This window comes from Triturus cristatus, chromosome 8, assembly GCF_964204655.1.
Source record: "Triturus cristatus chromosome 8, aTriCri1.1, whole genome shotgun sequence".
Lineage (NCBI taxonomy): Eukaryota > Metazoa > Chordata > Amphibia > Caudata > Salamandridae > Triturus > Triturus cristatus.
In genome coordinates this window covers 1,652,532,436-1,652,557,585 of record NC_140591.1, presented here as the reverse complement: position 1 = coordinate 1,652,557,585, position 25,150 = coordinate 1,652,532,436, and the positions used below count along the sequence as shown (strand labels likewise).

Below are 25,150 nucleotides of genomic sequence, written 5' to 3'. Positions count from 1 at the left end.
TAGAATCCACAATGATTTGTATCGAGAGGATCTTTCTGTCTGAGGCCCCATTATTAATAGGCTATCCAATGCTATTGCCTCAGGTATAAGCATTCCCCCATCGTGGAAGACAGCAGAAATCATTCCCATTTATAAGAAGGGTGACAGAGCTACCCCAGCTAGTTACAGACCAATACATCTTACTGATTGTTTGTACACAGAACTTTTCGGCAAACAGCTATTGGTTAGGATCCAGGCCTTTATCCTTGAGTCCCACATCTTGAGTGACTATCAGGCAGGCTTCCATGTTAACATTAACATTAACTGGACCAGGTTTCCCGCTTTTTGTGTATTTACTGGAAGGATATGGCCATCAAAGGTGGAATGTTATAGGTGGCCTTTGTTGATTTTACAGTCCGCGTTTGACCTAGTACCCCGAGCTAGTCTCTGAAGGGTATTGAAAGAGATGGGCCTACCATGCAACCTTTAGAAATTTTAATTTGACCACACCTGTCAAATACAGTTCAAGTAAGGTGGGGGGCGAACTACCAAACAACAGATCAAATCTCAATCCAATGTGGAGTGAGACAGGGATGTGTGCTATTGCCTACCTTTTTCCTTATTTATTAAAGGGGTGGTAGACTTTCTAGACAGGGATGGGTGTGATGCCCCCAAAATAGGCACGAGAAAAGTGCCTGCGCTACTCTTTGCCGATGATATCCTACTAATCTCTAAATCCCTGCAAGGCCTCCAGCAACTTTAGACTGATTTTACACGGTTTTGTGACGAGAGGGGCTTGTCTTAAATGAGGCCAAAACTAAATATATGATTTTCTCAAGAGGGATCACTAGACAATCTAATAGATGCCTGTATGTAGGTAGCTATAGACAACAAAAGGTCCCTAGGAGCAAGTAAAAATAGAGAAGGGAATCAATAAGGACCCAATCAGTGCTTATTTTTAAAGACTTGTCCAGCCGGACAGTGGTCATAAATTTTTACTGATATAGTAATTAAGCAGCAGTTACAAAGAGAATTCACAAAGTTGGACACAAGCCTGTGTCCCGTACAATTAAATAGGGAGAAAACATAAACAACAAACAAGGTTCAGGCAAAAGAATGTTTGTTACAATTGCCAGGGAATGGAAAGTGAACTTAACAAACATTACATAGGACACCCTTATGTATAAAACATAGTATCGTTAGGAACATATAGGGTGTGTACAAGTGTCGACGGCGTTTCGATCCTACACACGCAATATTAGGATCATCATCAGGACAACATTAGTAAGGCCTGTACAATTTAACCTGAGTAACTTAAATGAAGAAGGGAGAAAAAAGAAAGGGGGGAAAAAATTGAGAACACAATAAATATACATGATTAAAATCAGTAACCAATTAATATAAATAGAAGTCTGACTAAACACACTGTAAGTCTCCTTGTGTCAAGGGACAGAATTGTAAGTCAGCAGAATCCTGCTGTCGAGGAGCAAAGGAGGAAGTGAGTGAGAATAAAAGGAAGTGAGACTAAAAAGTAATGCAGGGATATTAACATAAGAAGGACGGTGCCAGAGGTTAATTTATAGTTCTGTTAATGTGATAATCATGCGAGTTGACAGAGGTGGGTAAAAATACCTTAAAAAGGGGTATTTACTGCAACTTGGCGGATGGCCGGTCAAGGCGAACAGGGGGGCGTAATTAAGCATGCCAAGTAGGGAGAGTGCAGTAGACTATATGCTGAAGGTAAACTTAGAAGGGAACTGCTACATGCAACTGGATGAAATTCATACGGGTGAACGAGGGGGAAGGTGAGGCGGTGAAACGGCGAATGCGAGATCGGTAACGGAGTGAGAACAGAAGAAATGACAATAAGTGCGTGCTTAAGAAGCGTTAAGGGGCCCGTCGTGAACGGAAAGGCCATAGTAGGGTGAGCAAAGAAACTAACCGGGATCAAGAAGGAGAGTGCGTTGACCGCGGTCCGGGTCAGAAAGGCTTGCTGGAAAAAGGAGTTCAATGGAGGGAGAGCGGCAATCGCACGACTTGAGAAGCCGTGTGGAAGGGGCTCGCTGCAATCCGCGGCAATACACTGCAGAGGGGAAGGTATGGGTTAGAAGGAGGGCAGGGGGGTGAGGGAATCGTGAGGGTGTGAAGGGCGGTCGTACTCACCGTGGACAGGAAAATTTCTGAAAGTCAGAAATAATTAGCGATGAACGGATCAAGTAATGACAGTCGGCAAGGTCCGCGATTGGGGAAGCAGCTTCAAAAAGGCTTAACACGATCCGTGGCAATGTGCTGCAGGAGGGAACGGAAAGGTTAGGAAGGGAGGTAAGGGAGTGAGAGAATCACGGGCTGGAGAAGGCGCGGTCGGACTCACCGTTCACGGGGTGATTTTAGGAGTCCGGCAATGCGGGGAGCAGGGTCCGGTGATACGGCTGCTGCCGTTGGTGCAGAGAGGTGCATGTGATAAAGGCGAAGAGGGGGTTGCTGATTGGATAGCCTCGGCAGAGGAGTGAGAATAGAGAAGGGACCAAGGAAAATAGGAAGGGCGCCATCTTAGGTAGGGTGAATAGGAGAAGGAAGGGAAAGCGGTGGTGTAAGGTGATGAATTAATATAAGGGTCGTTTTGCAGGTAGTGCTGGGTGATATTTAGAAGTATAAGATAGGGAATAGTAAAACAACAAAGTAACAAAACGTAGAACAAGAAGCATGGAATTGGTTGTTACTCAGAAGAGTTATGCAGAAGTATTCAAGGCACTCGGTGAAGACTGAAATGCAAATCAGATACTTGTGGACCAATCCTCATGTCTATTTAATCCAGAATTGAAACTGTCAGTCTTCAAAATCCATTTTAATTCTTCTCTGTTTAGTGTCTTTATCATATTTCCTCCTCTTGGGGGCATTTTGACAACAGAAATGACGGTCCATCGAATTTCATCTTCAGAGTGTTTCTTTTCCAGGAAATGCTCAACCAATGGCGCTGTGAGGATTTTGCATCTAATTCTACTGCGATGCTGGGAGATGCGTAGACGAATCTTTTGCGTAGTCTGGCCAATGTAAATCTTATTACAAGGACAGAAGATTGCATAAATAACATTTGTGGAATTACAGTTGGTGAATGTTTTTAGTTCATTTCTGATGTTGCCAAAAACAAAGACTTTACACTCAATGACCAATGCACAAACCACACAATTACCACATTTGGCATGACCTTTCAATGGTGGGAGGGACCAGATATCATTCAGAGTGGTGGCACTTGTTTTGTTGGTAGTAATGGGTAAGGCTGCACGAACAAGGTGGTCCTTAATATTCTTATTTTTCTTGAATGCGAATAGCGGGCGTTCCAGGTGGAGGTTGCCAGCATTCAAAACTGACCAGTTATTCAGGATACTTTTACGTATAGAGTTAGACACTGTGGAATAGGTAGTGACGCAAACCAGTCTGTTTGTTTCAGACTTGGGTTTGGGTTCAAGGAGAGTTTCGCGCGGGCAGTACCAAGCACGTTTCATGGAGTTTCGTATTAATCTTTTAGGGTAGCCTCTTGTGGATAGTTTGGCAGAAAGTATTTTGGCTTCATAAAAGTAGTCCTCTTTTAAGGAACAATTTCTACGAATTCTCAGAAACTGCGAGAAGGGGAGAGAGTCTTTTAAGGCACGGGGGTGACTACTCTTGTAGCTTAACAGGGTGTTCCTTTCCGTGGGTTTGCGGAAAAGACCTGTGACAAGATAACCATCGATATGCTTAATCGTGAGGTCAAGAAAAGGGATGGATTCCCTTTGGTGACTCAATGTAAATTTAAGGCCACCACAGTTGTTATTGAGCCAATGGAGGAACGAGGTGAGTAGACTTTCATTGGCCTGCCATATCATAAAGATATCATCAATGTATCTTTTTCACTTACAAATACATGATGAGAAAGGATTAGTAGTGGTAAGAATACAGTTCATTTCTAATGCATCCATGTATAAAATGGCCAGATTTGGGGCAAAAATTGCGCCCATGGATGTGCCTTTAACTTGTTGGTAAAAATGGTCTTCAAGCATGAAAAAATTCCTGGTAAGACAGACTTCTAGTAGTTGTAATATGAAGTTAGTGGGTACTGTGTGGGGTCGCGATCTTTGATCTAGGACACTTTCCATCACCAACAGTGAATCCCTTTGTGGTATATTGGTATAATGGGATTCTACATCCAAAGTGCAAAGAATGTTAAGTTTAGGGTCATAGGGGTGGTTCTCAATCAGGTTAATCATAGACATACTATCACGAATATAGCAGTCAGTAAGAGGAACAAAATCCTTAATGAAGTGATTGACATAATGGCCTAATGGCTCAAGAATAGACCCACAACCAGAAACAATCGGACGCCCAGGGGGTTTCTGGAGGTCTTTATGGATCTTAGGGAGCGTATAAATCACTGTACAGGCCTTAATAATGTTGTCCTGATGATGATGATCCTAATATTGCGTGTGTAGGATCGAAACGCCGTCGACACTTGTACACACCCTATATGTAATTGTAACAAACATTCTTTTGCCTGAACCTTGTTTGTTGTTTATGTTTTCTCCCTATTTAATTGTACAGGACACAGGCTTGTGTCCAACTTTGTGAATTCTCTTTGTAACTGCTGCTTAATTACTATATCAGTAAAAATTTATGACCACTGTTCGGCTGGACAAGTCTTTAAAAATAAGCACTGATTGGGTCCTTATTGATTCCCTTCTCTATTTTTACTTGCTCCTAGGGACCTTTTGTTGTCTATAATTACGTGATTCCCATAGTCCCAGGTCGACCTTATATGGGTGCTCTTGTTGTAAATTAAATATATGTATGTAGGTAGCAGCACTTTAGAGCAAGACGCTGTGTTTTACTATATGGGTATTCGCCTGTCTTCCCATATAGAGAAAGCAAAATTGTCACTAACCCAACACACTGCCCATATTAGCAAAATTCATAAAGCTACTGTGTCTAGGAAAGTGGCCCCAGCACAAGAAATTTATAACATCAAGGTTCTTGGGGGGCCTTCTATGGGGCTGGACTTTGGGGTTGTGGTAATATTAACTGTCTTACCATCATTGAAAATCGCTTCCTCAGATCTCTATTAAATCTACCTCTAAGCACCCCTATGACACCTTTGTATCTGGATTTTGCCCAAAGAAAAGTGGACCGTACATGGTCAGTTGAAGAGCTAGCCCCATATCCAGTGGCAGTGACTGGCCTCTTAAAATTGCCCTGTCTAACATCCATTCCATGGTTTAGCCGCCTGAGAGCCTTACCTAGGAGGCTTGGGCTAGAGATGTATTGGTCTAATCCTGAAAGCCTATCTCTAATACCAAAGGCTAGGATAAAAGTGATTCTTTGTGAAGGAATAGCGGAGAAGGCAATGGCAAAATCGGTGGGTACACTGACTAAGGATTTTATTAGTTTTAACTCTGTCCCTAGGTATGAATTAATTATTGATGAAATTGCCCCCCCCCCCCACTTGGCACTTAAGTTTTTCATACAATTCCGCTATATGACCCTACTGATCAAACTGTTCTGTAACAAGTGGCATTGTAATGTCCCCACTGATGACCTATGTCCATCTGGTAAAAGCAGTCCAGAATCTACTGTACACCTGTTGTTTTGTCACCATTATAAATCTCCAAGGGGCAAGTGGATTATCCCTCTATGCAGACTGGTCAGTCCTGGCCACTATTTCGAGGTGCTGAGAATGTTGCTCACTGACACACCTAGGGTAATAGTATTTGGCGTGGCCAAATACTGGCATACTGTTTAGATCCAGAATCTTAAATGCATTTTATGAACTGTTTATCTTTGTTTCTTCATTTATATTGTTTTCATGGCAGCTATGTGCTTTTTTATTAATGCTTTTTATAATTTTATCTCTAAATTGCCCTATTTTATTTTTGTGTTGTGTACTTTTTACGATCCTTGTGTGATCGAAATAAAGTTATATATGGTGATGCAAAACAAATTCCAGAAATAAAAATCAGTGTTCAGCCAGATCAAATAAAAAACAGAACAGAAAAGTGAACCGAGAAAATAACGAGCAATACATTTGAGAATATGGAACGATAAATTTTATCAGATGCTTCAGGTTTATATGTTAATTGTTTCATATGCACTGACTGTACTACTTTGCCAACTCTGATGGATGCTTCCAACTGCAGATTCCTCAATTCAGATTATTTCCTAGGTGCCAGACTATATTTGGAGATTTTTCATACCAGTGCCCTGTGCAATGCTAGGCGGTTCATGAGGCTCAATGTTGGCTCCATATCAACCTGGTAGTGATTAAACAGAGATGCATATAACTTCACCTACTGTGCTCTGACATCAGTTCCTTTCTTTCCACGCCGTCTGATGTAGATCCAGAGCTATGCTCCTGAAATTATTGAGTTATCGTCAACTTTCAAAGTTTTCATGGTGTGCTAGGGAGCGTTGTTCCCATTGAAAACAACAGGATCCAAGCCATACTGAGACTTAAGGAAGCACATGTTGGCCACAGATTTACACAAGGCGTTTGTGGTGTCTGCACTTGAGTCACAATTCTAAGTTGTCTTAAAAGTACTTCCTGGTGCACACACAGAAAATTCAAGAATGGGAGACAAAGTTGTATGTCCCATTACACAAAAAGTTGCAGCCTTCACGAAGGTCCTGCTCCCAAAACATGTCCAGACTTAGTCCTTGACACGGTAATGGAGCATTTCTTGCAGCCATCACAGTGGGACTGAAGGCTTCTCAGCTTATAGCCATTGCCCTTGGTGTAAATATTTGTTTTCTGTATGGGGTAGGTGAACCTCATTGTAAGTTTAAAAATTTTTACTAATTCTATTGTGACATAATAAAAGACTAATCAAGAACTTCAATTTGTGTCAGTTTCTTGGCTGACCTGCACAAATTGCCCCTTCACTCAATATGTTTGTAATCTGATCTACTAGATGTATTCCTTTAAAGCAGCACAGCGCACCGTTTTGGGCTTTTCTGTCAAGATGACCAGACCTTGCCTTCCTCAGTTTGAATATTTGGATTTCTTGCATATGCTGTGAAAATGGAAAAATGCTATTGAATACTGTTGCCTGGATACATTTCCTAAAATAAATTCCCTTAACCCCCACTGTAGAGTTCTAGAATGCAGTATTGACCATAGTAGAGAATAACAACAACATATGTTGCTCCCTTTTCGAGGTGGAGTAGAGGTGCCTGAAATATTTTTTTCAGAGTGTTTGCAGACCACTGGAATAGCTGGATATAGTCAGGCATTAAAACCTGTCTCTGACCTTTCTATAATGTATTATCACATTCTAAGTGTTACAAATTGGAGGGTCTCTAGCTGGCAGTGGGGACCCTTCATTCCAGCCTAGCCAGGATACGGGGATTAGACTCCTAAAATAACCCCTGCTCACTCCCTTGGTAGCTTGGCATGAGCGGTCAGACCTATCTCAGAGGCAATGTATAAAGTATTTGTACATCACACACACACAGTAACACAGTGAAAATGGACACCACATCAGTTTAGAAAAATAAAGTATCTTGATCTAAACCAAACAAGACCAAAACAACAAAAATCCAACTTATAAAATATGACTTTTTAAAAGTTTCAAGAAATTCTGCCCTAAGAAATCTATGGATGCGGTGATTTTACACAAAGTACCTGAAATGCTGCAAAATCCACAAAGCAAAACAGCTGCAGAGGAGGGGAGCAGCTGAAAACACAGAGATGCATCAGTTCCTGAATCCATGGGGAGGTTATGCAATAGTTCTGCTGCATGTGTCGATTCCCAGACAATTCTGGTCTGTCAGTGCTGCATCAGAGATGCGTGGTGCACAGGTGCGATGCATGGAAATCTGGAGATCGATGTGGTGGTGACAAACAAGCTCTGTGTCGGTTTCTTCAGCTGCGGTCCCACAATGCGTCGATCTTGATAGTCGTCCAGCAGGCCCTTTGTTGGAGTCGGTGCGGTGGTCTCAGACTTCAGAGGCACGATGCACTGAACTCGGCATGTGGTGGTTCTCAGGGTCTCAGGCAGGTGCTGTCTCGATTGTTTCAGTCCCACAGCTGCGGTGCATGGACATTTTGTGCATTGGAAAAACAGGTGCTGGAAGGACGATACATTGATTTAGCAGGTTTTCAGCAGCAAAACAACCTCCAAGGGCCCGGAACTGGAATTGGCACCGCAAGGCAGCTCAGAACTCCCAGCAGTGGAGTTAATGAATGCTGCTAATGAAGTCGTTGTGTAACTGAGAATTCTTAACAGGAAGGAAGCTCTGCTTCAAGCCCTTGGAGTATCTTTTAACCCCTTGAGTGCCCATGACGAGATGGTCTCGTCATGGGCCGCGGTTGCGCTGTGCCCATGACGAGACTATCTCGTCATGAGCCCCGCCCGCTAATGAAAAGCCCGGCACAGGGCGTGGAAAGGGCGGGGCACTCAAGGGGTTAAGCAGGGTACAGTAAAGTAAAAGTCCAGTCCTTTCCACTGCCCACAAATGGAAGTAGCAACTGCAGGCCAACCCAGCAAAGGGACAGTACTCCTGCTGGCAACTGTTCAGCTCTTCTTTTTTTTAAATTTTTTTATAACTCTTTTTATTGAAGAAACATCGACAACAAGGCATAGTTTCATAAGAACACCGCAGAGGCATTGGCAAGCACAAGGATTCAGCAATGCATAACACATTTATACAGTTGGAGTTACGGGGAAGGGGAGACATCGTCGTCGTAGAGTCTGGGAGGGGTACATATTTCACCTCGGTATAAGTTCCAGGGGGTCCAGATTTTGGACCATTTTCTGGGGCAGCCCCTTGCAATGTAAACAGATTTTTCTCGTTGCATGCACCAATCAAGGTCCTTTTCCCAGTCATTTATTGCAGGTGCCTGGGCAGCCCCCCAGTGCTGCGCAATGTTCCTCTTGGCTATCATACAGGCAAGTGTCACCCAGTGTATGGCGTAGGCATTGAGGTCTGTGGGCTCCCAAATATTTAGGAGGCATCTAGGAGCCTCCGGCCGGATGTCAATCTCAAGGGTTTCACTCATGATGGCATGTATCTTGTGCCAATACTCCTGGATGAACCTGCAGTGCCAGAGGATGTGTGTGAAGATACCTGGCTGGGAACACCCACGTCTACATGACCCATATGTGTGTCCCCCCATATGTACCAATTGGGGCCCCGTAATATATGTTCTGTGTAGAATTTTTAATTGCACCAGGCGGAGCCGGGCTGAGATTGCTACTGTTTTGGGGGATGAAATGGCCGTCTGCCACCCTTCGTCGTCTAGTTCTATTCCGTCCTCAGTCCATTTTTCCCGCAGTAGGGTCAGGGGGTCAGGCATGTTATTAATTATCTTCCTGTAAGTCAGAGATATGGCACGCTCTGGGAGATATCCATCAAGGAGTCTGTCCTCCAGCGGGGAGTTAGCTGGTAGGGCGGCGTCCTTTGGCAAAGCGGCCTGTAGCGCGTGGCGGACCTGAAGATATCTGAACAACTCTGAGTCAGCCATTGAGTGTTGCGTCTGGAGCGTGTTAAACGACTTCACTCCCTCCGCCGTCCAGAGATCTCCGATAGTGGAAATACCGATAAGGTCCCACTTATCAAAACCTTTTGAGTCGCCCAGGTATCCTAACTTTTGTGAGTCCCAGAGCGGGGTGGCTAGCGTAAGTTTGTTCGCCCAACCCAGCGATTTTGTCGCCGTATGCCATACCCTAACCGTGTGGTTGGTGGGCCCCGTAAGCGGGATCTTGCCAGGGGTGGAGTACAGTGCACGGTTGTAGGTCCCGCCGGGGAGTAGCCAGCGGTCCATACGAAATCCAGGGGCATCAGGGGGGCCATAAGTGCCATGGTTGATGGCTGTGAGGTGAGCCGCCCAATAGTATTTTTTAATGTCAGGCAGCCCAATTCCACCGTCATACCACCCAAGTGTGAGCTTTGTGAAGGCTATACGTGGCCGTCCATCCCAGAGGAGGTCCCTCTGCAAGCTCTCGATCTCCCTAAAGTATGAATTGGGCACAGGGTCCGCGGCGTTCTGAAGTGCGTATAGAAAGCGTGGGAGGGACATCATTTTGAACAGCGCTGCCTTGCCCAACAAGGAAATAGGGAGCGTTTTCCAATGTACGATGTCGCTTTTGAGGCGTTGCAAGGGTGGGCCCAAATTGCGGGAATATCGGAAAGTCGGATCTAGGGAGATAAATATGCCCAGGTACGTGAAACCGTCTGCGGCCACCGATATCGGGCAGTTCCGAGGCAATTGAGGGGAGGTCCCACTTAAAACATATATGAGAGACTTCTGCCAATTGATCCGGAATCCAGAGTAACGCCCGAAGACGTTTAGGATGTCGAACAGTACAATAAGGGATCTCTTAGGGGAGGCGAGGTAGAGGAGGAGATCGTCAGCGTACAAAGAGATACGGTCCTCCCAGCCCGGCGCCCATTGTAATCCGCGGATGACCACATCGTTGCGTATCCATGCTGCTAGGGGTTCAAGGGCCAGAGCGAATAGGAGAGGGGAGAGGGGGCAGCCCTGTCTGGTGCCGCGACCCAGCACAAAGGGGGCGGATTGTCTGTTATTGACGACCACCTGTGCCATAGGGTGAGCATATAGGAGTTTCACCCAATTGATAAAGACCGGGCCAAAACCAAATTTTGCTAGTACTGCAAACAGGTAGTTCCATTCGATGGTGTCAAAGGCCATAGTAGCGTCTAGGGACGCGACAATGGCGTCCTCGCGTATGGTTGGGGCCCTACCCAGTACTCCGTGCACCCTGCGGAGGTTAAGGGCGGTATTGCGCCGGGGCATGAATCCGGATTGGTCTGGTTGGACAAGGTCCCCTATGACCTTGATCAGTCTGTTAGAGAGTACTTTAGCTAGGATTTTGGGCTCGGCGTTAAGTAGGGAGATGGGCCTATAGGAGGAGCAGTCGGTTTTGGGTTTCCCTTCTTTGTATATGGTGACGATGGTGGCCAGGCGCTGGTCTAACGGTAGTGTTCCCGTCTCTAGACTGGAGTTATACATGGATAGGAGATAGTGTCCCAGTTTGTCAGGGCGGAGCTTGTAGAGCTCGATAGGGATACCATTGGGGCCGAGAGCTTTACCCGGCCGAAGCGTCCGAATTGCCAGCGCGATTTCGTCCGTAGAGAGGGAGCTATCTAGAAATTGGCGACTCGTATCTGGCAGGGTAGGGAGGGAGATGTCTCTGAGTAGGGCGATAGAATCCTCGAGTGTGTGAGGGGCCACCGAAGTATACACCTTTTGGTAGTGGGCCGCAAATTGGGTAGCTATGGCTTGGGGGTCTGTCACAGGGTTACCGTCGGTCCCTCGGAGTTCAGGCACCAGACGACTAGCACGTTCCCTCTTGTCTAGCCAGGCTAGTAATTTCCCCGCCTTGTCTCCCCAGTCGTATATACGGCCCAGTTTTTCCTGTCCCATTATTTTGGCGCGCTCTGTGACCAGGGCTCTATACTCGTCCTGGCAGAGTCGTAGCTCGTGTATCACATCAGGTGTGGGGTTTGAGTTGACAGTCTGCTCCAGACGGTGTACCCTATGTTCGACATCGGAGATGTCTTTCAGTCTGTCTTTCCTTGCACCCGCTATTAGGGAAAGGGCCTGCCCTCGGACCACGGTTTTGAACGCTTCCCAGAGTGTTTGGGGGGAGTCAACGGTATGCTCGTTTTCTGTGAAGTAGTCATCTATGGATTTGAGCAGATCTTTTCGTATCTTGGGGTTTTTGAAGTGCCATGGGTTGAGGGGGGCAATGCGTCCGACTTGCGCATGATCCAGGACGATATGCGTCCAGAGGGGGGAGTGATCAGAGATACCCCTGGGCAGATGTCTGATCTCGTGGACATTGGCAATCTGGGAGGCGGGGGCAAGAATGTAATCTAAGCGGGAGAGGCTGCGATGTGCATGAGAATAAAAGGTGTGTTGTATTTTATCTGGGTGGTAGGCTCTCCACACATCTACTAGACCCATTGCGTCCAGGAAGCTAGAGAGCGAGTGTGTCGCTGCGGGCAAGGGGCGCGGCGGGTGCCTGTCCAACTCGCCGGATACGACAGAGTTAAAGTCACCGCCCATGACAAGGTGACCCACTGGCAGTGTGAGTAGTAGAGCACTAAGGTCGGTAAAAGTCGTCAATTGCAGTCCAGGGGGTGCATAAACAGAGAGGAAGGTCGTAGTGTGGCCCTCCCACATGCCTGTGACACCCACGTAGCGCCCAAGGTCGTCTGTGAATGTGGAGACAATCGACAATGGGAAGGATTTCCTAACCATGATGCCCACACCCCTCGACCCAGACGTGAAGCCCGCATGTGCCGCCATCGAATACCCCCACCTATTCAGTGCCCCACAGTTGTTGCCCAGCAGATGCGTTTCTTGGAGTAAAACTATGTCCGGGGAGAGTCGTTTGACATGTTGGGTCACTACACTGCGCTTGATCTTGTCCCCCAGCCCGTTTACGTTCCAACTTAAGATTTCGACCTCCTTGTTGCGTTGCGTACCCATTTGTGTGTCGGTGGTGCATACGGTTGCGGTGTAAAGTTAGAGACCATGCCGTTGAACACATTAACATAAATACTAACCAAGAAAAAATACATTCCCTCCCAAATTCCCCCCTCCCTGCTTCCCTGCACTCTGGGCCTCAAACTGCCCATCTGAACAACAAATGCAGAGTGCCTGTCGCCCATCAAACAAAATGAGAAAAAAGGAGAAAAACCAGCTAAAGAAAGAACGTGGGGGGGAGGCTTCAACCGTGCCCCGATCCTCACTCTCAATGGTAATCACATCGGAATCAATGTTCAGGAGGGTCAGACTGAGCAGTTCCCTGCAATGCCCCAGTGAAGCACAAGTCCCAGCAGTAGGCGCCACAGGGGAGTCTTCAGGTCAATTCCACACATACCGGAAGACAGCGACATCGAGATTGTGTCAGTGTTGCTACGCCCCCACCTCCCGCAAATCAGCTACCCGAGGGGCCGCTCCCTCCTCGGTCTCCTCGGCTGTCCAGCCAGTCCGATGCGGCCTCTGGATGGTCGAAAAAGTGTGTTTCCCCCTCCGCTTCTACACGCAATCTCGCTGGAAAGAGCATGGCATATTTGAGGTCAGCGGCCCGGAGACGTTTTTTGACTTCTTGAAACGTGCGGCGACGCATCTGCACCCCGCGGGTAAAGTCAGGGAAAAAGGTAATAGTAGCATTATCAAGGCGGAGCGGGGGGGCAACTCTGGCGGTCTGGAGGATAGTGTCCCTGTCGCGGTAGTTGAGCAGACGGGCCAGTATGGGGCGGGGTGGCGCCCCTGGCCTCGGGCGGCCCCCCGGAATCCTGCCTTCAGCTCTTCTTGAGAGGGTCAAGACGTGTTTTAAATGTCTTGGGTTTTAGGTCCAAAGTTTATACTCCTTTTGGCCTTTGAAGTAGGGATACTCAAATGATTTTGTTTGTTTTTCATATGTTCTTGTCCTGCTTGGTCATGGCTCCAGGCACACTCAATGGGGGTGAAGACAGCATTGGGAAAGGCCAGGTACAGCCCTATTCAGGTGCAGGTGACAGATCCTCCCTTCACTCTAGCTCAGTAAGGCCCATCAGAATGGTGATATGCCATCAGGGTATGCAGTTAACACCTCAACTGCCTTTGTGTGACTGTCTAGAGTGAATGCACAAACAGGCTCCTGTCAGTCTAAACAGACATTGATTCCACAGGTAGGCAGAGGCCCAGGGATGGTGAAACAAGTAAATGCCCACTTTCTAAAATTGCCATTTTCCTATACACAATTTAAAAACCACCTTTACTAAAAGATGTGTTGTTAAATTATGAGCTCAGAGAGCCCAAACTTTAAATATCTAGATGTTCTTTATTCTTCTTACCAGGCAGCTCCAATGATAGCCTATGGGAGATCTATTCTGTCCTTGAAATAGTGAAATACACCATTGGCAGTATTTCACTATCAGGACATGTAAAACACATCAGTACATGTTGTACCTTTAACATACACTGACCCCTGCCCATGGGGGTACCTTGGCCTACCTTAGTGATGCCTGAGTTGTAGTAAAAGGTTAGGGCCTGGCAAGTGGGTGGACTTGCCATGTTGACATGGCAGTTTAAAACTGCATTCACAAACACTGCAATGGCAGGCAAGTTTACAGGGCTCCTCGTGTCGGTGGCACAAATAGTGCTGCAGGCCCTCTAGTAGCATTTGATTTACAGGTCCTGGGCACACAGAGTGCACTTTACTAGGGTCTTACCAGTAAGTCAAATATGCCAATCTTGGATAACCGATCAGAATCACAATTTACACAGGAAGCACTTGCACTTTAGCACTGATCAGCAGTGGTAAAGTGCCCAGAGTATCTAAACCAGCAAAAACAAAGTTCCGCACACAGTCAAAAAATACAGGAGGTAGAGGCAAAAAGACAGTAGAAACCACGCAAAGGATGCCAAGTCTAACACTAAGTTAGTGTCCTGAATGAGGAAACCACAAGAGGTTTAGTACAATCCTGCCAGTGATGACATTACCTGGAATTAGAAGGGTCAGGTCTCGGGACGAAGTGCACGCATTCCTTCTTTTTAATCTTCGTTTTGAACCAGTTATCCTGCAGAAGAGAACAGGGAGAGTTCAGTACAATCTTGAACAGAAGAATACTTTGCCCATCTGCTTGCTGCTGGTTTGTAAACTGAGTTCTACCCTCTCTTAAACCCCTCCTGTGGTCAGATGAGACAGTCCAGCTAACATCAGGCACTGTGAATCCAGCATAACCACAGGGACATGCCATTTTCAGCTCCTGGCACTGTTACTCACACTCTAAGCCCATTCACTAAATGGGTAAATCTTGTAAAATGTGCCTGGTGATTAAGTTGTCATGTGACATGTTCAGTTAATATAGTTAAAACAACAACATTGCTTTTAAAAGCACCTGATTAAGTCATCATTGCAGGTATCATTGCACCAATAACCTAATATGTCCACCAGCCTCAAAATATCCCCATTTCTAATGTGTTATGATGGCTTGTGGTTTTAAGTAGCACAACAGTGGCGGACTATCAGTTTCAGCAGAAACACTTTCAAGGACAAGAGGCCACTCATGGCAGAACCATAGCAGCAGCATTAGGGTTGTGCAGTCATCTTTTTAGCAGAACTGCATAGAATCCACCGAAAACCAATGCAAACTTTGCATCCCTCTGGGGGTTGCAATCTATGGGTTATACAACACTGATGTGCACTCCCAATAAACACCCGGGAGGGTGATTAATTTCAATCTCAAGCCAAGCATTAGCAAACCTACAGGTCCGTCTTCTTGTTAAAGGAAGTGTTAGGCAAAAGTTGGACTATTATATGTGTTGCTACCACCTATCCTAGATAAATGGAGTCAAGTCCAAGAACATGCTATCATGACCGCAAAGTGAAACAAACTTGGAAGGGTGATGAGTGAGCAGCTTTAGCCCATAGTAAAGACAGGCACAGGATGAACATCCTAAGCAAACAAGATATAAACCGGAAGTGAAAATGTCATCGCCAGTAAAGTAAATCCATCAAAATACAATGGCTGAAGAGGGAGGAGCCAAGTCCACTATCCCCTTACTACTTCTTGGATGGAGGGTTCTGAAGCACTGATGTCATGAGGCCTCTCAGACAGACATAGCAGTTCAGTGAGACCTAAGGAAGGTGCTCCAGTGGCCTCCTTGCACTTATTTTGAAAAACCGCAAGAAGTCAGTGTAATCACACTGTGAAACACAATTTCAATAATAGATTATTGTTCTTTCCTTCTTTATGTAAAGACAGATGTATACTCTCTGGTGAGATTTTTCCACCAACAACTTTTCTAAAGCTGGCTTTGGAGCTGCAAGAGCAGATTATGACTGTTTGTTAAATGTTTTGAAAGAAAGGATCACATTAATAATCACTTTTTGTAATCTGATATTAAACAAGTCCATTAAGAAGGCTTCAGCAGGGTTCAGCTTTGTCAAGGCCATTTAGACCCACTGCCCTAAAGCTCCACCAGAGGAGGGCATAACATGTGCCAGATGTATAAATGCGAGAGCAGTGAGGGAGGGAGCACCATAAAGGTTAATTGTTAATCCTTTCTCTAGAGGGGAAGTTTATTTATCTGCCCGATACTTCTTGATTCAGTGTGGCCATCTAGCTTTAGCCAAAGTCATATTGGGATACCAAAGGGGATGATGGACGGAGCGTTTGAGCAAATCAAACACTCACCCCCAGTCAACTGATCTGGGTTTAATCCATCATCATTCTTTAGCTCACTCCACCACCCCAGTTCTGGCACGGCCATATGCAAATCAGTCTGACCCTGTGCCAGTCCAGCCCAAACTGCCAAGCCATGTCTTCACTGGACCGGAAAAAAGCATCCTGGGACCGGTTTCGGGTTCATAACCCTCATCAGCCAGGCTATCTTGAATCCAGTGGCAAAGTGAGCAAGGGACCCACGTCTGGGCATACCCTGCCAACTTAGGGCGAACAAAGCGATACCAAAGGGGATGATGGACGAAGCGTTTGAGCAAATCAAACACTCACTGCCATTCAACTGATCTGGGTTTAATCCATCATCATTCTTTAGCTCACTCCACCACCCCGGTTGGCTGGGTTCAAACTGGAATGGCATGGTGAGCAAAAAAATGACGGATTTAGGCCCAGATCTCTGTACTGGGGTGAATGTATGACATTGTTCTGCATTCTGTCAGTCAACTGTTGTTTTTGCATTTGTCACCCCGTGTGGCACAGGTATGCTCAGACATGAGTCCCGTGCTCTCCATGCCACTGGAATCAAGCTATCCTGGCTGAAGAGGGGTGAAACCCCAAAACCGGTCCTAGGATGCTTGGTTCCAGTCCAGGGAGGACCTGGTTTGGCAGTTCGGGCTGGACTGTTCCCATGAGGCACAGGGTCAAGGCTGATTTGCATATGGCTGGGTTCAAACTGGAATGGCATGGTGAGCAAAAAAATGATGGATTTAGGCCCAGATCTCTGTACTGGGGTGAATGTATGACATTGTTCTGCCTTCTGTCCATCAACAGTTGTTTTTGCATTTGTCACCCCGAGTGGGAAGGGTATGCTCAGACGGGAGTTCCCTGCTCTCCATGCCACTGGAATCAAGCTATCCTGGCTGAAGAGGGGTGAAACCCCGAAACCGGTCCTAGGATGCTTGGTTACAGTCCAGGGAGGACCTGGCTTGGCAATTCGGGCTGGACTGTTCCCATGAGGCACAGGGTCAAGGCTGATTTGCATACGGCTGGGTTCAAACTGGAATGGCATGGTGAGCAAAAAAACAATGGATTTAGGCCCAGATCTCTGTACTGGGGTGAATGTATGACATTGTTCTGCATTCTGTCCATCAACTGTTGTTTTTGCAAAAGTCATATTGGAGCATGATTTGTACTACCGAGGGCCGAGGTTGTATCACTGCCAACCTTGAACCTTCTTATGAGTGGTCATTATTGAGGGCTGAAAAAATCCAAGAACTCAGAACCTGGACCAGATTGATGTAATCTTCGTGTTTGTCCTGCCTTTGTGTCCCACATTGCAATTCATTTATTCATTTATTTGACTACATATTTTTTAAATTATGAACACATATTGCATTTAGTTTGTTAACATGCATATATTGTTTAATGTTTATTTCAGTACTATTTGGTAGTTCAGCAATTGTTTATATATGTTATCCAAATATACTTATTCCAATCTGTCTACCATCGCACAACCTGTCCGATCCAAATAAACTTCGGGGTACCACTAACACAACACCTCCTATAAGGGTTTTCATAACACAGGTAGTAAAGAAACGTATGTTGTTAGGGCTCATACTTTATTTTTCTTTTGAAATATTTTAATATTGGGTGGAGTTGATTCTGTAGATTCAAACTTTGGGCATACGAATACACATATGTTGGAAACTGTATTATTAAGGTCTAAAACTATATTCTCTTGCTCAACCCTCGGTAGTTGGCAACGAGCAGGCAGACTTAACTTACAAGTAGGCAAAGTATTTAAAAACACCAATACATTAAATAAGTAAGATATAAAACACAATGAAAATCCAACACCAATTTATAAAAATAGGTTATATTTATGAACATAGAGAAACCAACACAACAAAAATCCAATGTAGGGAACCAGAGATTTAATTTTGTAAAGAATAAACACTTTCTAGCGCCAAAAAACATAAAGCGCCAACCTCGGACATCTGTTTGCGCTTGACTGGATCAAAGTTTAGGATAACTGTGATGGAGTGCGGGTCTGATACACTCAGCGGGAGGCCTTGGTCAAAATTTTACCTTCACACTTAGAAACATTTCTGGAGCTTTTTCCCTCAATTTCGAACTGGCCTCTTTAGCAAGCAGGGTTTGGAGTCGATGACAGCAGCTTGGTTCAGTGCGATGCCTCAGTCAACTCCTAGAAGCTTGCTGATGATAAAGGGCTCTGAAACTTGCAGCGGGGCAAACCTGGATTTCAGGCCGGGTCGCAGTTCGACATCAGAAGATTGACTTTTGTCGACAAGTCTGTTGTCTTCTGGAGCTTTTTGACAAATATTCTCCACACTTAAGCATCTTCTTCCAAAAGGTCTCCTTGAGGGTTCAAAGTGTCCACAACACCAATCCAGGGGTCTAGAAACTCTGAGAGGGTCCCTGGGATGTTGGGACTACAATTGCCACAATGCACCAGGCTGAATACTTAAAAGTCCATAGGACATTCCCCGGGCTGGGTACTTCTTACTGGAGATGATACCGGTGTGCTCTGTTGACTGTAACTTTCAGAAAGTGCACTCCTTAGTTCTTTTGAAGTCAGGCTGTAGTTCCAGATTGTGCAACAGGTGCAGTCCTTCAGTGTGCAATACTTTGGATTAAGATCAGGGTTACAGCAGGTCAATTCTTCTTCTCCTTGTTGTTTTAGGCAGCAGATCTGAGATGCCATGCGGCTCTCCCATATTTATTCAGTGTTCCTGGGTGTCAAGCAGGGGGTCACCTCGACCAATGAAATTCAGGTTGTAGTCCAGGTGTATGACCACTTCTTCCAAAGTGTGGCATATTTTTGTCCTAGAAAGCACTTTTCTTCCAAAATCCAGAATGGAGAAACTCTCTCTTCGAGGGTTAGATCTCGCTAAGCCATTCCATTGGCTTGGCTAAGATACCCTAATTATTATGTAGCTTGTAGAGCGCGCGGCTACCCCCAACAGGAGTGTCCCAGCGCTGACAACGGAGACAAAGAGAGAGGTGGGGTGAGTAAGTTGGAATCCGCGAGGTGCTATGAAAGATTAAGAGCATGTCTTCAAGGATTTTCCGAAGCCAGACTCCGAGTTGGCCTTTCTGATACGTTCGGGTAAGGAGTGCCACAGGGTTGTGGTTCTGATGGGGAAGGACCGCCCACCCACTCTAGCTTTGGCAAAATGAGGGGTGAGGAGGAGTTCAAGATGATTTGATCTTAGATTCCTTGTTTGATGGGATTTACGATTCTTTTCCGTAGATATTGGGGGCCAACTCTGTTTATTGCCCTGTAGGCAAGGGTGAGTGCTTTAAATTCAGTTTGTTTTTTCACAGGCAGCCAGTGTAGGCTACGTAGATGTGGGGAGATGCCTTAGCGAGACATTTCTGATAAGCCTTGCAGCTGCATTCTGTATTGTTTGCAGTTTCCTGAACAGGTAGGCTGGTAGGCCCAGATATAGACTGTTAGCGTAGTCCAATTGTGAAGTTATAAGTGCATGGACAATTGTTTTCTTACAGTCCATGGCAGGAAGTGGAGGAATCTCCATAAAGCCTTCAATTTCCAGAAGCATGAAGAGGACACATGACCTATCTGGGCTTTGCATGAAAGGGTATTGCCAAATTTAAAAGCCAGATTCCTGGCCGAGGACACAGGAAGTGGGGGAGGATTGAGCTATAAAGGCCACCATAGTTTAGATCGGGGATTAAAAAACAGTACTTCCGTTTTATCGGCATTCAGCCAAAGACAGTTCTTGGTCATCCAGGTTGAAATATCTGTCAGACACTGTTTGAAGTTTGTAAATGCGGCCTCTGAATGGTCTTTGAAGGAGAACACCAGCTGGGTGTCATCAGCGTATGAGATGACACTTACGCCATGTTGCTCTATGAGTGGGGCTAGGGGGGCAAGATAAATGTTAAAAATGGTCGGGCTAAGTGCTGAGCTCTGCAGTACTCCACAGATCACGGGGTGAAGTGATGAGACATGAGGATGCAGCCTTATTCACTGGAATCGCCCCTCAAGAAAGGAACTAAACCAGGCCAATACGGTCCCATGAACTCCCAGTTGCCTGAGCCTGTCAAGATCTTATGAGACACAAAGGCAAACGCTGCTGACAGGTCAAGCAGCACCAGCATTGCGCAGCTACCCTTATCCAAGGTTTCCCGGATTGTTTCAGCAACCTCCAACAGAGCTGTCTCAGTGCTGTAGTCAGCTCTAAATCCGGACTGCGAGTCGTGTAGTAGTTTGTTGGATTCTAGGTAGTTGGATAGCTGTTACTCCACTTCTTTCTCAAGAACCTTGGCTGGTGCTGGCAAAAGGGAGATGGGTCTGAAAAATTTTTGTACAGCCGGATCTGCATCCTATTTTTTGAGGATAGGTTGGATAAGTGCAGTTTTCCAGATGGACGAATAGGTGCCTGTTTTTAGGGATGCGTTCCATAGCAAATTTAGGGGGGGGGGGGAGTAATCATAGGGGCAAATGGTTTAAAAAACCTAGCAGGGCATGGATCCTTAGGGGATCCAGATTTAATTTTTTCCAACTGCCTATGAGAGGTGTCAGGGTTAATAGGGCTGAATTTCGCTCAGGTGTTTATGGGGGGGGGGTAGGTGTTTTAGGGGTATCTGTTTCAGTGAATGAGGCATAGATGTCTTGAATTATTTCTTGAAAAAAGATCGCGAGATTCTCACAGAGAGTATCGGATGGGGTCATATTGCTTTTCATTGTCCCTGGTTTCATGAAGTTTTGGACAATTTCTAAATCTTCTCTAGTAGAATTGTCTGATAGTTTGATTTGGTTAGCGATATGATCCTTTATGGAGGCGCATTTTAGCCTATAAAATTGTTTTACTGCTTTCCTGTAGATGTTTTTCATCTCAGTGCTGTAGGTTTTGCGCCATATCCGCTCAAGCTTTTTGCAACGGCTTTTTTCTATTTGCAGTTCTTGCGTGAACCAATGGGCTGAGGGTTTATGCCTGGCCAATTTCATAGCTTTCCTGGGGGCTATTATCTCTATAGTAGAGGAGACCCAGTGATTGAAAGTTACAGCATCACTATTTGGTTCTCCAGTTAGTATTAGGCGGGTTTTAAGTAGTGCTGGGCCCATGGTTTCGGGGGTGACTTTCCGTCAGTTTCTGCGGACTTAATCTCCCTGTGGCCATGGTTTGAGGTGGAGGTTAGGTTAAATGGAATCAGACTGTGGTCTGACCATGCAAGAGGGATCGAGTTCTCTGCCGTTAAGGTTGAGATATTGGTAAAGATAAGATCCAGTATGTGTCCTGCCACATGTGTGGGCATAGAGACCAATTGGTTGAAATTTAGTCCTTTGAGTGTGTCATCTAGTTGGGAGACTAGAGGACACTGCCTGTTGTCCATATGGACATTGAAATCGCCCAAAACTAAAAAGATTGCTTATTTCAAAGAAAGGTCAGCGATCAATTCACATATATTCCATAGCCCAGTGGGTTTGGATCCAGGAGGTCTATAGACCAGCATTCCTGCAATGGAGAGAGTGGGGAAAATTGTAACATTAAAGGACATTGTTTCCAGCAAGTTCGTGGATTCAACCCTTTTGTGCGATATCTCCCAATTCTTTTTTATGATTATAGCTAGTCCACCACCTAGTCTGTTGCCAGCTCGATTTTCTGTGACTATTTTATACCCCTCCGGAATGGCCAAACTGACATCCGGGGTGGTACTTTCTCATAGCCATGTTGCTGTGAGCAACATAATGTCCAAGGCTTTCGCTTCTAATAGTAGCCATATATCATCAGCGTGCTTGGAGAGAGACCTGCAGTTTATCAAGCAGGCTCTAATGTTGACGTTTGACCCGCTACTGGCCGTCATTGAGTCTGAAGGTGCGACCTTATCAAAGGACTTACCCCTCTTGCCTAGGTATTCATCATTGAATGCAAAGGTACAGTCCTTGCAATGGGGCCTCTGGCCAAGAACCTTTTGATCCAGTGTGCAGGGATTTATGCGTATAGGGTCAGGACAGCCTTTGGACTGAAGCGCAAGGATTTGGTCCCTGGTCAGTATCAATCTTTAGGCTGGCTGCGAACGGGCAGCACGGCGGCAGACGGGCGCAGATGGGCTTTCCTTTGTCGCGCCTTTGGCGCGCCCGCTGCTCTCGTCCGCTGCCCCATGGACTGATAAGGGGGAGATTAGGAGTTACTCCGCCCCTTCTCTGCGGTGGACCAGGACAGAGGACAAAGTCCCAGAAGGAGAATGTGCAAATGCGTGACAAGCCAGGTAGGTTTTGTTTAAAACAGTTAAGATTTTAAAATTCGAAAAGTACACGCATCGTTCACTGCGGGCGGCAATAGGGTACCGACCGCCTCTTCTCGCTCCGCTGCACGTCTGCTGGCCCATGGACTGATAAGGGGAGCTTAGGAGTTACTCCACCCCTTCTCCGTCCTGACTGGAGTCAGCTGTATCAGGGGTGGTTTGGCCCCACCCTCCACTCAAATGGCTCCCGCCGAGTCAGCTGTATAAGGGGTGGTTTGGCCCCGCACTCCACTCAAACGGCTCCCGCCGCGGTGGACCAGGTCAGAGGACAAAGTCCCAGAAGGAGAATGTGCAAATGCGCGACAAGCCGGGTAGGTTTTCTTTAAAACAGTTAAGATTTTAAAATTCTAAAAGTACACGCAGCGTTCAGCCCGGGCGGCCACAGGGTACTGGCTGCCTCTTCTCGCTTGCTACCCTAACACTCACATTTTGAGCCCCCTCACTAATCTTATTACAGAGGATCCTGTTTGCCTGGGGGTGCAAGATGTGGGTGTGAGCCTGTGCTGTCCTAAACTGTCTTTTCCTGTTTGAAGACCAGTTTGGCCCCTCCACCACCTTCCTGCCTTGTGTTCTGTGGCTTGCAGTTCTTCTACCACAGTAGATCCTGTGCCTCAGAGCAGGCCACTTCACACTTCATTAAGACAGCTTGGCTCAGCCCGGCAGAAGCTGGCCAGTCAAAGAAGGGCTGCGGGAAGGCTGGCATTTGGCTTACAGAACAGAAAGTTCTATAACTTGGTTTCTGTGATTATTATAACAAATATAACAGTGGATTTATTCTAATTATCATTCTGAGTCTTTGAATTAAAATTTTAGCTCGCTCCTGTCAATATGTATATTTAAATAAAATATTCCCATATTAGCCTATGGAGCTAATTCTCTACAATGGGAAAAAAAACAACATTGGCAGTTTTTCCCTCACTAGAGCATATACAACATCTTGTATAATGCCCTGCTTTCAGTTACAACGCACCCTACTCCTAGGACACCTAGGGGAGACCATAGGGTGACATTTATGTAAAAATAAGGTAGTTGAGACTTTGGATGTACCTTAAATTCCGAAGTCGAATTTGCATATAAATGTAATGGAAAGGCAGCCGGAAAAGCAGTGCTGCCTTTAAAATGACAGCAGGCAACACATTAGCACATACTTAGGGGCATTAAGTCTACTGTGTCTCGAAACCTACATGCCCTATTATACACTAGAGACTTACAGCTAGGCTGGCAGTACCAATTGCTCGTCAGTCAGGGGTTTACTAAATCAGTCAGCGGTTATTTAAAGTCGACTTCAGCAGTATGTTTTAAAGTCCGCAGATACTTGGCCAATAGTTTTGGGCCTTGCACAATGAGTGCATCCTGCAGTACAGGCAGGCAGTCCATAGACTATTAATGCTATCACCAAGATGAGATACGATTTTAGATTTCTCTCAAAACCAATCAATTGGAAGTAGTCTGTCCTCACACAACATCCCAAATAAACATAGTATTCTAACTATGTGTCCTCCACTTATTATGGTAGCACCTGTATATTGGGATCAAACTTTGCAACTATTTATACTCCTACACATGACACACCCTCATTGGGGGTGTTATCAAAGGTATTAAACAGAATGATCATGAAGCTGTATCTGATGTCGATCTAGGAATATAATTAATGGGTAATTTTTCTATAGTTTTTAATACCAATTGAGTTTCAAGATTATTGAAGAAAGTTTCCTAAAATAGTTTCTAAAGTATACTCCTCTGTGGGCGGCAATACTTTAGGTTTTTGAGACTCAAAACTACAACTGTAAACAAACAACACACCTGAGGGTTCTGGGAAAGAAAATGAAGCACCAGAAATTAAGAACAATTAGAAAGCTAAAAAAAACATAGGGCTGAATTGTCACAACAGCAGAAGTCCTATGGATATAACTTGTGGAACCATGATAAAATAAAAAACCTGGATTGGTATTATTATTCCTAAAGCCATTCTTCCCTTTGTAGCACTCTGGGGAGAATAACAGGTCAGAAAGTATTGGACGACCTACAAATCATATAAGGAGTGAATATGTGAGGCAGAATAGCGAACGCGAATCAACACACAATTTTGAGGTAGTGCAAAGAATGAAGAGAAAGATTCAGACTCAAAAACTCATTTTAAGAAAAAGAAAGTTGTTTCTACAGAATAAGAATGTTGAGTTGCCTCCATATGTTATAAGCAATGCCGGCTCCTGCAGTCAATCAGGCTCCCCCGCAGTCACCATCGAAAAGCACTGTGGTCCTTTTTTTATAAAAAAAATATTTTTAAAAGGGTCAGACCCCGGGAGATGGGGTCCCTGTAACTCAAAACGGTCAATGGAAGGTGGGGGCATGTCGACCCCCTTCCTACGACTTATATGCAGAACAGAATTCATACTAGCACGATGCTCGTGTCACAAAAATTAAACCTCAACAGGAAGCGCATACAGAAAGACAGCGGCTTTCCGAGTTGAAGCTCCACTTCTGTAACTGTATTAAGCAGCCTTACTTTGTGCGCATGGTCAGGACCAAACCAGTGGTTTTTCTCTGCATGTACATCATGAAATGATAGCTGTTATCCTTGATGGAGGAGTTTGCATCCTTGCTTTTCTAGAGCGTAATATGTAATATAGTGTTTCTGAATGGGAGGTTCTTTCTCGTCATCTGCTGCGGAGATGAGTGATCTTGTTACGCCCTTTTATAAACAAGAAGA

The 25,150-nt window shown here is 45.5% G+C and overlaps 1 protein-coding gene across 3 annotated transcripts in view; it reads right to left on the bottom strand.

The window, feature by feature from the left end:
- Positions 1 to 25,150, bottom strand: part of LOC146808495 (transient receptor potential cation channel subfamily M member 2-like) — a 1,799,999-nt gene that overhangs the window by 1,566,942 nt on the left and 207,907 nt on the right. For all 3 annotated transcript variants that reach the window (XM_085623580.1, XM_085623581.1, XM_085623582.1), the window contains one exon: positions 14,465 to 14,541. In XM_085623580.1, coding sequence (XP_085479706.1) covers positions 14,465 to 14,541 — 77 coding nt within the window. The remainder of the gene's footprint in view (positions 1 to 14,464; positions 14,542 to 25,150) is intronic.